Here is a 12,938-nt window from a genome sequence, read left to right as displayed (position 1 = left end):
AGAACAGTGTAAGTATTCTTCTTATATTCACTTTCCAGATAGAGAAATGTATTCTCAGCAAACTTAGGTAACTTGCCTGAGGTTACCCACAAAAACAAGAGGCGGGACCAGAACCAAGCCAGTCTTCTGAGTAAATATTGCACAGTAAATATTTTGCTAATAGCTGTGTTAGGTGGATCAGAAAAGGGAAGAGGAGACTCGAGAAATGACAACATTCAGGAAAGCAATTACACAATTTGAAACAGAAAAGACCCAAGGGTAAGATGCCACTTTAAACACAGCAATTTCAGGAATGCATGGATTTCCAGCCCTGTAGTGAATCCTCTATTTTATTGACCAAGATATGGTCTTGCCCTGGAAATCTTGCTCGGTTAATTTAGCCTGTGATTTAGGTTGTGCCTTAAGGTGCGTTAGAGATAAGTCATACCTCTTCGGTGTTTATCGCACAGAGATGTTGCAAGGATTAATGGGTAGTGTCCTGGCGCTCCTTTGAGGAAAGAGCTTTATGAATGCCATGTATAATTATCAGATTAATATTATAATTATTCATTCATCCTTTCTTCCTGTTTCTCAGCATGAAATGCAATACTTATCAGACCCACAGAAGGAAGTAAATCTTTTGTCATTCTTGTTGAAGTGAAAGAGGAAAAGAAGGGAAACATAGAAGGGAGGTTCTCCCAACTCCTTCTTCCCTCTGAAAATTCTTGACAAGTAGGGTCACCCCATGACCATACGTAGTCCCATTATCTGCTCTTATCCTCTTAAGACTTGCTTCTGAGGTGCTAAGCATCCTTCCTTCCCAGAGTCATTTTTGTAAGAAAAGGAACATAACCAGCTTTGTGGGCACGTGACCTGCACAGCAGGGCTCCTCACTCACAAGGACCTTATAGTCTCAGTCCTGAAACTTGTGATGATTTTATCTTTGATCTGATTTTTAAGTAAAGTCTGATGGGGAAATGGAGCATAGACCCTGGTGACTTGGAGCATCAGCTCATGCTGTGCCCTATCTCCTGCCACCTGCCTGTCTCCCCTGGAAGTATTCTCAGCACCAGTTTCCCTGATCCTTGTCGTCCTGGGGCTCCTCCAGCACCCATCCCCCTCCCCCGTCCCAGGACCACTGCTGCTGTCCACTCCCAGTGAGGGCCTGGGTCCAAGTGCAGAGAGGGTTTGAGTTGGACATGGATGCCTTTGCAAAGTCTCAGGTGGGGCATGGGAGCAGCCATCCCTGCCCTGGGCCAGCATGGCAGTGCCACAGTAGACAGGGGCCATGTCTTGATCCTCTTGTCCACCCCAACCAAGGTATCTAGTGCATCCTTGTGCAGAGGTTGTAGCCTGTTTTCTGGGGCTTGAGGCATTGGCACCATGGCAAAGGGGAATGTCTGACTTCCCCAGAGCCTGCCCAGGCCTGGGGCATGAAACACAGTTTGGAAGTTGGCAGGTAGGTGCCCTCCAGCAACTGGTAAGTTGTGCATGGGCCCTAAGTCAGAGGCTGCACGGTCTCTGGGGTCCTACAAGGGTCTGCACTCTCCTCCTGGTATCCCTCTGCCTGAAGTAACATGATATTAAAGGGTAAATGAAACACACCGTGCCATTCATTCATTGTGACAAATGTGCCATTTTAAGATATTAACTATAGGGAACCCTGGATATGGGGTAGATGCAAACTCTCTATTATCTCTGCAACATTTCTGTAAATCTAGAACTATTTCATAATAAGCAGTTTACTTAGAAAAAATAACAATACCTCCACAAAAGGTTGAGAGAGAGCAACTTCAGAAAAAAGAAAAAAGCTTCACATTTTAAGACCTTTCACAGCACTTTTTCCTGCTTTTTGAACAAGGGATCGTACATTCCATTTTTCACTGGGCCCAGCCAATTATGGAACTGATTCCGACTATAAAACCTCTTTTGAATATGCAATTCTTCTATCTCTCTTCTCTTTCCTCCCCACCCTCACAAACCAGGTTTGGGGGGTTCCTTTGATTGTTGCTAATAATTATACTTCTGACTGATTACCTACTAAGAACTGATTATCCTATGAGATGGGGCTTCCCTGGTGGCTCAGATGGTAAAGAATCTGCCTACAATTCAAGAGACCGGTGTTCGATCTCTGGTCCAAGAAGATCCCCTGGAGAAGGGAATGTCTACCCACTCCAGTATTCTTGCCTGGAGAATCCCATGAACAGAGGAACCTGGCAGGCTACAGTCCATAGGACCACAGAGAATTGGACACGACTGAGTGACTAACATACACACACACACATCATGGAGATATTTTGTATACTTTATCTCATTTAGCCCCTTTATAACTTTATGAGATAGATATTCTCCTTATTTGAAGATGTGGGAAATAGAGTTCCAGGATCATGCAGTAAGTGGTAGGAGAGAAAGTCAAAATGCCTGAGGTTCACTTCAAAGCTGGTGCTCTTTCCTCAGTGCTCCAGATGTATCCTCAGCCTCCAGATACCCAAGTATTTGCATGCTGCTTGGGCAAGCACTTTTGTTTCCATTCCTCTGAGTATCTACTGAGAGTCTACTAGATACCAAGCATGAGATTTGGTGCTAGAGCCACAGAGTTCTAGTGTGGAGGCCAGCCTGAGCTGCACTGATCCTTTCCTTTGACTGTACTGATAAGTAGCTGGGCTGTGATGCCCCCATCCTTAAGCCACTCTGACATCTGTGCCTCCTGCCTTAGTTACTGTGATAAGAAGGCTCTCAAAGGGGGCATAAAGAAAGCCTTGACAATGGATGAAGAATCTGGGAAGGAGCAAATTTTCATTTACTTCAAAATTTAACTTTTTACCCAGAAAATATCGTGAATGACCAGAATAAGAGAAAGCAGTGGAGTAAGATCCTGCCATATCTGTTGGCCAGTCACTGGCACCTGACTAATTTTTTTTAATATTTATTTTTATTTATTTGGCTGTGCTGCGTCTTAGTTGCGGCACCCAGGATCTTTAGTTGCAGCATGTGAGATCTAGTTCCCTGACCAGGGATTGAACCAGGGCCCCTTGTATTGGAAGCATGGAGTCTTAGCCACTGGACTACCAGGGAAGTCCCTGGCATCTCACTCTTGTCCCAACTCTAGGAGCATGTGTGTGCTCTTTCTGTATACTAGACAAGGAATGAGTTGTGGTGATGGCACTTAATTGATAGATCATTGAAGAGTTTTCCTCTTTCTTCAGGGCTTCACTGCTATCCTTACTGTTTTTCTTTGTGAGTGGAGATCTGATCCCTTTTTTCCTCTTCCTGAAAGAGAAATGTAACATATCATCCCACAGTCATTTTGTACATCAGTCTATTCAAAATGCTCCACACAAGCTGCTCACTCCCCACCATCCTAGTGAATGCCTAATCTTAATTGCTGAGAACCATGGGTTGTGATGTGGAAGATACCAGGGTGGTGAAGCCTGAGGAATTAGGAAGTGGTTAGACTTTTTTATGAGAGGTCTGGAGGGAGAATGGGAGAGTTCTGTCACTTCAGAAAAAGCTTCCTTAGCTGAAGTACTCTTCTGGAAGGAAATAGAGAAGAGGGGGGTGTTTCAGATACACAACAGAAAGTCAATGAGGAGATGCTTTGCGTTGAAGCAGCATAGCAAAATTGAGGAAGAAAGGAAGGAAGGCATGTGTGAGTCTAGCTTGAAATGAGTTTTACTAAAAACACCTCAATTCTGGTCTGCACATTTTTGAGGAGTGTGAAAAAAAAGGAGGAAGTCACCTCCAGTGGTTTTGTGGCTTTTTAAGTGTGACATACAGGATATTGAATTTTAACCCCTGGTTTCCCTGAAGGGTAAGCATATGTGGGGGATAAACAAAACACCTCTTCTTTGAAATGTGTGTCTGTGCTAAGTGGTTCCAGCCACTTGGAATCTCTCTTGTGTTTATTCCCCTTTCTGCTTCAAGTGTGAGTGTCACACACATAGAATTACTCAAATAATAACAATGAACTATGTGGTCTCCCTAGGAGTTCTGTATGAACATATAAAAAAATGTATTCTAAATATGACAGGAACATGTGAGTCTTTTCTTTATAATAGAATTTCATGTGAGATTTTTAATTTTAATAGTGTCTATTGTGTGCTTCCATTCCAGAAAGCTCTGTAGACTTAAAGGATGTTGTTCCCCTCAATATCAGTCACATATGCAGGAGAGCCCAAATAGTTTTTATAGCTGTCTGTAGCATCATTAGTTCATGCAGCGTTTATAAAATTAATTTCAGTGTTTACTAAGATAGGGTTCTTAACTCAGTAGCCTTAAGTGTTAGCTTAGACTCACAAACTTTTGGGTATGGAATGATGTACTGCAAACACTTAAAAACAGTTTCATTACCCAGCAAAAATACGAACTTAAAAGCAATGCTTTATTTTTTTTTTTTTAACAGACCACTGAGAAATATTTACAGAAAGCCTACATTCCTATGGTAACAAATCTGAGCCCCCAGCCTTCATCAAAAAATCTGCCACGGTTACATCTGGCTCCACCTAAAAGTCCGGTTCAGAATTTCCCTGTGATCCTGGGAGTTGAAGAAGAGAAGTTTTAGCTTTGTTTAGTATAACAAGAACTGCCTAGACTCCAGGGCCAATAAATGTGTTCACGTAAAACTCCAGACAGTGTCTCTGAGACTGAAGCCTTATCGGAGAGACCTCATTTTGCCTCGACTTAAAGGGAGACTCAGAACGGAGGAGGACTAGCCTTCTCCCCTCACTTGTGTGGGTCAGTGTCTGCTGAACTGAAAGTTATTCCAACATTTGCACATTCCCCCGGAATGAATGAATGCACAGGCCTTCCAACGTAACTGTCAGTTTCCCCCTCCACTTTTCGGTTGTACGTTTCATTTAGAAGAAAAGCCAAATGAGAAAACGCTTTCCTCATTTCTCCTCTAGATTGCAGAACACTCAGAAATGACATCACGCACCCTAAAGAATCCCGAGATGACTAAGGCACAGAAAGCCTGAGAAAACTGACTGCTTCTGCCTTTAGTTTTAGGACTCATGTATGCAGATGAGCTTTTAAGAGCCGGTTCCCCGCCTTCTTCCTCAGAGGAAGTTTCTTGGTAGATCGCAGACACCTCATCTAGCCCGGGGGCGGGGGGGTGAAAACTTGGCATCAGCCATCCCGGGCAGAGCACCACGGTGATTTGTTCTCCTGGTGGAGAGAGCTGGAAGGAAGGAGTCGGCGCGCAAATAATGAAGGAGCACGGGGCCACCTTCAGTAGCGCCGGGATCAGCGGCGGCAGCGGTGACTCGGCTATGGACAGTCTGCAGCCGCTCCAGCCTAACTACATGTCTGTGTGTTTGTTTGCAGAAGAATCTTATCAAAAATTAGCAATGGAAACGCTAGAGGAACTGGACTGGTGCTTAGACCAGCTAGAGACCATACAGACCTACCGCTCTGTCAGTGAGATGGCATCTAACAAGGTAAGAGATGACCGTTTTATTCATGAAAGTGTGACCGCGCCGCGAGCTGTGGGCTCTCCTGGCCTCTGCCAGCTGCAGAGGTGCACGGGGACTCGACTATCAGCTTTGTTAATTTGCCTCCGATGATTCTGTTTTAAAATGCCACACTTTGCTTGTGTCTTGATGCTTCAGCCCAAGCTATTATCCTCAGTACCATCCCCAGAAACCAAACCTTTTTCTTATTGATGTCTTTTGGAATGTGTTTAAGGTGAGAAGTGTTTATGAAGTATACAAATCACTATACAAGTGAAAAAAATTTTTTGTTTTATATCTGAATGAATCCATAGGTGAAATTGTTGTGTTGCAGTCAAGTGTTATATATGTTTTTTGAACAAGAAAATAATGCGACTTCTGTATACCAATGGCGAGAATGATTTGCCCTGAAGTTTCCTAAATTCTGAAATTCTCAGGACATTCTAGGATTCTCAAACCTTTCTTTTCTGATGCTGGTATGACCTAAGATTAAAAAAAGAAGCAATATACTTTGTCTCCAAAACAGAAAATTACTTTTTTAAAGTTTGCTGCTTTGCATAATGGAATCATTTGAAATGAAGTCCCACTCATATTGCAAAGAAATGGTTTTATGTACAATGCCCAGACAAAACTTAGTGTTGGGGAGCTTTAATTATCTACCATTATATCATTTGTTTAAGTAACACCTGGATTTAGAGTGCTAATTTATGAAATGAGAGTTGTTGCTTTTTGTTTGTATTTTTCTCTCATAGAATGTTAATTACATACATATACATATGAACGTATGTGTATTTATCTATTATTTTAATTGAAATCTTAACACTGCACCCTCATAAATACACATTTCAAAATCTCCAATCATCCTAGCCGGAGGTATTATCTTTTGTCTTAAGAGTTCTGGGAATGGGAAGAGACTTTGCTTCACACCTGCCAAATGCCCTTTCCAGCCCTGAATGTGTGTCCCTCCTCCCTTTTTCCTGGGGTTAAAAGGATTGCCTTCCTATCAAGACTTGCTGGCTCCTGCTCAAAGGATCTGAGCAGAGGAAGCATCACATCCCAAAGTTTAGTGGGGTTGCACAGAGAGTGGACTTTTCTTACTCTTGTTTATTGGTTAATGAAAGGGCAAAAAAAAAAAAAAAGCCTCTCTCAAAATCTAGTTCAGATTCAAGTTGGAAAAAAAAGGTTGAGGTTTAACTATTTATTGACTTTTCTCTGAATTTCTCAATTGAAGCTAAATTCTGGGTTTTTCCAGGCTGTTGTAAATCTCAACCAACTGCTTCCCCATGAGAAGGGCTTAACTGTGTAACTTCTCCAAACCACACTGGAGTCCATGTACACAGAAGGACTCTCACACAAGCTCTAGCCCCCTTTGAAGAATTCATAGAGTCTTTGTTCTTTGCATTTTGTGATCATTGATACGTATGCAAGATGTAGATTCAGTGTTTAGGGGTAGTTTTTTTTTTTTTTTTTTCCCAGCAAGTTTCACCATAAAGGATACCTTGAACTTTCTTCTGGAGTCACTAAGATAAAGTAGGCACCTAGCTTTAGAGGCAGAAAAAGATTACTCATTGAAAAACTGCAAATTGCCATTAGTTTTAATTTTGAATGTTGATGCCTTATGTATTCTAACTAGTTTAGTGTATGGAGTGCTGAAATTAGACATTGTGTGTCTTGCAAATTTATTATAAATAATTTCATATTCAATGTATAGTTCACAAGACACTGACACCAGGGACCATGTAGGTCCTAGTGAGAATTCTAAATGCTTCGGGCTTCCGCTTCTCTTTATGGTGTCATGTGCAGGAAGCAATGAAAGTTGAATAGAGCTAACCCTAAAGAAAGGGCTAAACCTTAATGTTGACACAGTTAGCTTAAGTAGAAGGCATGCAGCTTTACCTGTTTCTAGAGCTACATTGGAGAGGTTATAGGGCAAAGCAATTACCCTGTGATGAATAATGCCCAGCTGACAGCAGAAGTCAATTTCAGTTTTTACAAAGATCTCTCTCTTTTTACTTAGCCATTTACCCCCAACCCCAAAGTCTTAATTATCCAGATAATCATCTCAGGTGAAGCTTAAGTCATAGCACATATAATGTAATATAATGAGAATATTTTTATGGCCACCAAAAAGATCTTGATTTATACCAGTTTAGGAGGAACCAAATTATCTGTGGTAAAATTAAAATTCCATATTCAATTTTAACTATTGTCAAAATTATTTGAGTATTTCATCTGAACTGCTGTTTAAAATTATCATCATCATCATGTAGTCTTTTTTGGTCATCTTTGGCACTCTCAGTGAGTAAAGATGCTGTGGCAAATCTCTGAGTTACAGACTTGGAAGTAAGTGTGAAGATATTCTATACTGGAAGTATGTGAAAAGCATGGGCTTTGGAGTCAAAAGATTACGGTTGAAATCCTGTTTCTGTCGTTTATTAGCTACTTGGCCTTGGCCAACTTACTTAACTGCTCTAAGACTTAGTTTTCTTCTCTGTAAAACAGGGATAAAAGTGGTACCTATGTTGCTGAGGTTGCTGTGAAGACTGAGATTATGCATCTGAAGCACTTAGCAAGGCCCCTGATATGTAGGAAAAGTTCAAGAAGTGATCATTTATTCATAGCATCCATTGTTGCTAAGTGTGTAAGTGGCTTCAGTCATATCCAACTCTGTGTAACAGGCTCCTCTGTCCATGGGATTCTCGAGGCAAGAATACTGGAGTGGGTTGCCATGCCCTTCTCCAGGGGATCTTCCCAACCCAAGGATCGAACCCGCATCTCTTTCGTCTCCTGCATTGGCAGGCAGGCTCTTTACCACGAGAGCCACCTAGGAAGCATCCACTCCATATTTGCAAAAAAAAATGTGTCTCTAGTTGTGATCAGCTAAGTGACTGCTGAGTTTTGTTTGCAGCCTCTGAACTTACATAAGAATGGTGATGGGAGAGCCAGTGTTTTGCTTTAGTGTTTGGGGATTAGATGTGTGCCAGTCTACATGCAAATGGTAGAATATCGACTGCATTTAGTAGAGGAAAAGCAAGTAGTCTATATTTGGTTCACCTTGTTTGGGATGTATTTGTTTATTATTTTTTCTTAACCATTTTGAGGAAAGCTGTGACTCAAATATTACAACTGTCCCAAGTGAACTTCAGAGCTCAGAGAGTTAGATAAGAAACTGTTTCTATGACTTCTCCTTAGCCCAAATTTCCCTCATCCTTTAGGCCAAATGGAATTCCAGAATTACAGAGAAAGATGCAGTCAGGTGGCTCAGTATTGTAGATTATTTTCCTCCCAAGAATTACAGCAAGATGGAATAGATTAAGCAGGAGGTTTACGAGGCAAAGACATTGTCTTTCAAGATGAGAAGAATGTCTAGTGAACTTCTTCCAGCAGCCCAAGTTCAGCTAGATGTGTGAGAGCTGTTTTCTGTAACCACAGCTCGCCTGCATACACTTATTCATTAATTTTTGTTTTAACTTTTATCGCCTCCTGAATTAGAATTGTCTTGCACTTCAGTGAAATGCATCAGAGCCTGAGTTCCTCAGTGGCAAAACAGTCAGATGTTTTGAAAACAGGATGCTTGGGCTCCACATTAGAAAAAGAGGAACGGAAAGAGAAACAGTATAGAAAGGAAGAAAGCAAATAACCTCAGCAGGATCCCCAGCCCAACAACGGCATAAACACTGACCTATCTTCCTGACCTTCACTGTGGCTCAGTTCCTGACCTCGTGTCACCAAAGCCAACCGACGTCATTGGAGGAGGAGAGGAGGAATGGCGCAGCTGCTGTGAGGGTGACTAGAATTTCCTGTCTCCTTCCTGACTGACATACGCAGGCAGAAAAGTACAGAGTTACAACAACAGTGGCTGAGGAGGCACCGACACAGAACAGTCCCAGTGAGGCGGCATTGTGACCGGCAGAGAAGGGGGGGATTTGACTGAGAAGCAGCATTTCTTCTCTAAAATTTTCAGGTGAAAAACATCGAAGGGGTCATTTGTACCCAGCATGTTGAATGCTTTTCAAAAGATGAACAGACTGTGATATGCACAAGGAGCTGTATTCAAGCAGTTGGTCACTGATCTAACTTTCCCCCAAAGTCCCCCATTACCTTTCTCTTTCTCAACTAGCTTTGCTCTGGGGCTGTTTTATGTGTAGGACAAGATTGGAGCCTTCTTGGTGAAAATGGAGGTTCTGCTGTTATAAAGAGAAGACCTGAATAGTATCAGTACTTCTTTACAATGGAGCATCAGGACCCAGCCTTTCAGTAAATATTTGCTAAGGAAGTCTGTAAGATGGCAAAGGGAAATAGAGGGACCTTTTTCTCTAAGGGCACCAGAAAGTCTTCTACAGAGAGCGTCACAGGGGGAATGCGTCCTCTCGGCCATGCAGGTTTATTTTTCTGCTTCTTCAGATGTGGCCGTACTACAGCACCAAATGTGAAGCCAACTAATTGCCTGTGCCCTTGGGTGGGAGGGAATAGTCATAGAATTCTGCCAGCTTGGAGCCTCCTGGGACCCCAGATGCATGGCACTGAAATATGACCATGATAGGTTGATTTCCTTACAGTTGGTGAGTCATTCTCTATCTACTTGTATAGTCAATAAGGATGGGAAATCTTGGATCTAGCAGAACTGAAAAAGAATAGACCTTATTGGTCAACAAATTTATCTCACACCTCTGTTAGGAAGATGATAGGCCAATGACCATTTATTAAAAGGGATTAATTCCACTTTGCCCCATATCAAATGACATGATTAGAAGAGTGCTCATCTTGGGGCAGGAGGAGTCTTCTTCCTGGACCCTGTGCTTATAGAGAGCCTAGCCTAGTCTTTGTCCACCTGTGTTCTGCTCCAGGGGGTGAAGAGGCTGCTGGGTCGAGGGAGCACCTGTGCTACCCCTTCCAGTCTATACTGCATCCACTAGACTCCCACATTTCTGCTCAAATGGCTTTGAACTCACTTCCAGGGTCTATGCAGACCTCTTTCCTGGGTGTGCTGCAGGAAAGCATAACTTTAGGTCCAGAGAGTGGCCAAGAGGCAGCAGTTTGGCTTGAGAGAGTTGTGTGGAAGTTTAGACATGCTGGCTGTCCAAGCAGAGAGTGTACATATCGGGGGGAGGGCCCACATACAAGACCCCTGACAGTACTGGGACATGGAGAAAGAATGGGGTATGGCATGGTCCACAAGCTAGATCCCCCTGCACTACCATATCCAAGGCATTCAAGATTTCTAAATTCAATCTGATCTTCCATAGGAAGCGATGTCTCTTAAGGTAGGAGTATTGGAGGTAGCTTAGTTTATATTCTTCCATATTTAGACTTATGATATGTGACCCCACAAATGTTAGAGATGACGTTGGATTAGAGGGAAGAACACAATAAAAATCAGTTCTTATGGCCAAGTGTGGGACTTATATATTGTTTTGATCCAACTTTTCTTTCTTGCTTGCTCAGACGTATGTAAGTACTGGGGGCAACAAAGTGGAAAGAGCCTGGGAATAAGCCATGAGTTTGAGTTCTAGCTCTGTCTTTATTGAGGTGTATTATCTTAAACAATTGAATCATTTTGAATCTTTGCCTTTTCTTAACAACAACAAAAAAATTGCTGGAGAAGACTATCTCCATAGTCTACTTCAGCTCTAGTGTTTATTGATGGAACAATAATAGTAAACAACCAGTCTACTTTTACAAGTGAATATTTGTGTGCAGACACGGCTAATCTGTCCATACATTCTATCATTAATACTCATAGAAACTTTTTAAATAGGTACTGTTCTTATCCCCATTATACAGATGAGTAGAGTGAGGCTTAGAGAGTTGAAATAAATTATCTAAGGTAAAGATTAGAACCAGGATTCATACCCAGGGCCATCTGACTCACTACTAATGATCCCAATAGGACAGATAAATATAGAGATATAGAGATACTGAATTACTCTTACAAGGAAATTTTATTGTGGTTTCTGGGAGGTCTTACTCTTCCAACTCTAGCCATCACTGGTGGTAATTCTGATTCAAAATTCTAATCTGCAGATACCATATTCTGGGCTTGTAAAAGTGTTAGTCACTCAGTCATGTCTGACTCTTTGTGACCCATGGATTGTAGCCCACCATGCTCCTCTGTCCATGGAATTCTCCAGGCAAGGATACTGGAATGAGTAGCCATTCCCTTCTCCAGGGGATCTTTCCAACCCAGGGATCAAACCTAGGTCTCCTTTATTGCAGGTGGATTCTTTACCATCTGAACCACCAGGGAAACCCACTGGGCTTGTAGACCGGCCATTAATAACCTCCAGCTCTTGGCTGGGAAGCAGTGTCTGTTAACATAAAAAAGGGGGAAGAATAAGATAGTTATATAAAATGGTTGTAAAGCACCCAGAAAACTGTAAACAATGATATTAAACTAATCTACTGCATCAGCATGCCAAATTCAAGATCTCTAACATGGCCTAAGAAAGATAGTAAAGTTTTGTTTAAAGGACTTTAGCCTACCCTCTAATTCCCTTTTTACCTATCCTCCCCCAAATAAAAAGAAAATGGAGAGAGGCTATTATTGGTATCTTCAAATTTTATTATGATTAAAATAGAGCTTCCCTGGTAGCTCAGCTGGTAAAGAATCCACCTGCAATGTGGGAGACCTGGGTTCGATTCCTGGGTTGGGAAGATCCCCTGGAGAAGGGATAGGCTACCCATTCCAGTATTCTTGGGCTACCCTGGAAAAGGGAATGGCTACCCACTCCAGTAATTGGGGCAATTTCATCCTATACAATGTCCTTTCAGTGCATGCAGTATGACCATAAAACAGAAGAGCATTGCTTCTGTAGCAATAATTAATACAGGGAGATTTCCTACAAGTAACATGGAGACTGTCTTCTTTGGATTTGTTTTCATACAAAGATGAAATAGAAATTTAACTTGTTTTTTCTTTATCCAACATTATTTCAGTCATTCTTTCTTTGACAAAATAGAGTTGTATTATTCCGTGTAATTTGGTATTCTACATTCTACTCTTATTAAAACTTAAAGATTTGGAAAGTTGTTTAGTGCTTTGTAATAGATTCAATCTGTAATCTATTTCACTTAATTTAAATATTTCTGCATTGATATTTACAGAATCATTTCCTTCACTGAATTCTAATCCATTAACTTTAATCTTTCTGCTTAACTCACTTGGAAGTCCCCAAGTGAACACATCTCTAAAAAACAAGCAGAAATGTGATGCACCTATTTGCAGGGCAGCAATAGAGAACAGACTTAAGAGCACAGCAGGGGAAGGAGACGGTGGGATGAACTGAGAAAGTAGCATGGACATGTACACACTACCGTGTGTAAAATAGACGGCTAGTGGGAATTTGCTGTATGATGCAGGGAGCTCAGCCCGGTGCTCCGTGACACCCTAGAAGAGTGTGATAAAGTGGGAGTTAGGAAGGAGTCTCAAGAGGTAGGGGATAAATGTGTATGTATGGCTGATTCTTGTCGATATCTGGCAGAAACCAATACAACATTGTAAAGCAGTTA

General features: G+C 41.8%; 1 protein-coding gene across 3 annotated transcripts in view; it reads left to right on the top strand.

The window, feature by feature from the left end:
• The window catches only part of PDE4B (phosphodiesterase 4B), a 539,031-nt gene that overhangs the window by 489,337 nt on the left and 36,756 nt on the right, over positions 1 to 12,938 (top strand). For all 3 annotated transcript variants that reach the window (XM_070786388.1, XM_070786389.1, XM_019957311.2), the window contains one exon: positions 5,305 to 5,417. In XM_070786388.1, coding sequence (XP_070642489.1) covers positions 5,305 to 5,417 — 113 coding nt within the window. The remainder of the gene's footprint in view (positions 1 to 5,304; positions 5,418 to 12,938) is intronic.

Source organism: Bos indicus, chromosome 3 (assembly GCF_029378745.1).
Source record: "Bos indicus isolate NIAB-ARS_2022 breed Sahiwal x Tharparkar chromosome 3, NIAB-ARS_B.indTharparkar_mat_pri_1.0, whole genome shotgun sequence".
Classification (NCBI taxonomy): domain Eukaryota; kingdom Metazoa; phylum Chordata; class Mammalia; order Artiodactyla; family Bovidae; genus Bos; species Bos indicus.
Note: the sequence above shows the minus strand (reverse complement) of the source record. Positions and strands in the feature narration are given on the sequence as shown.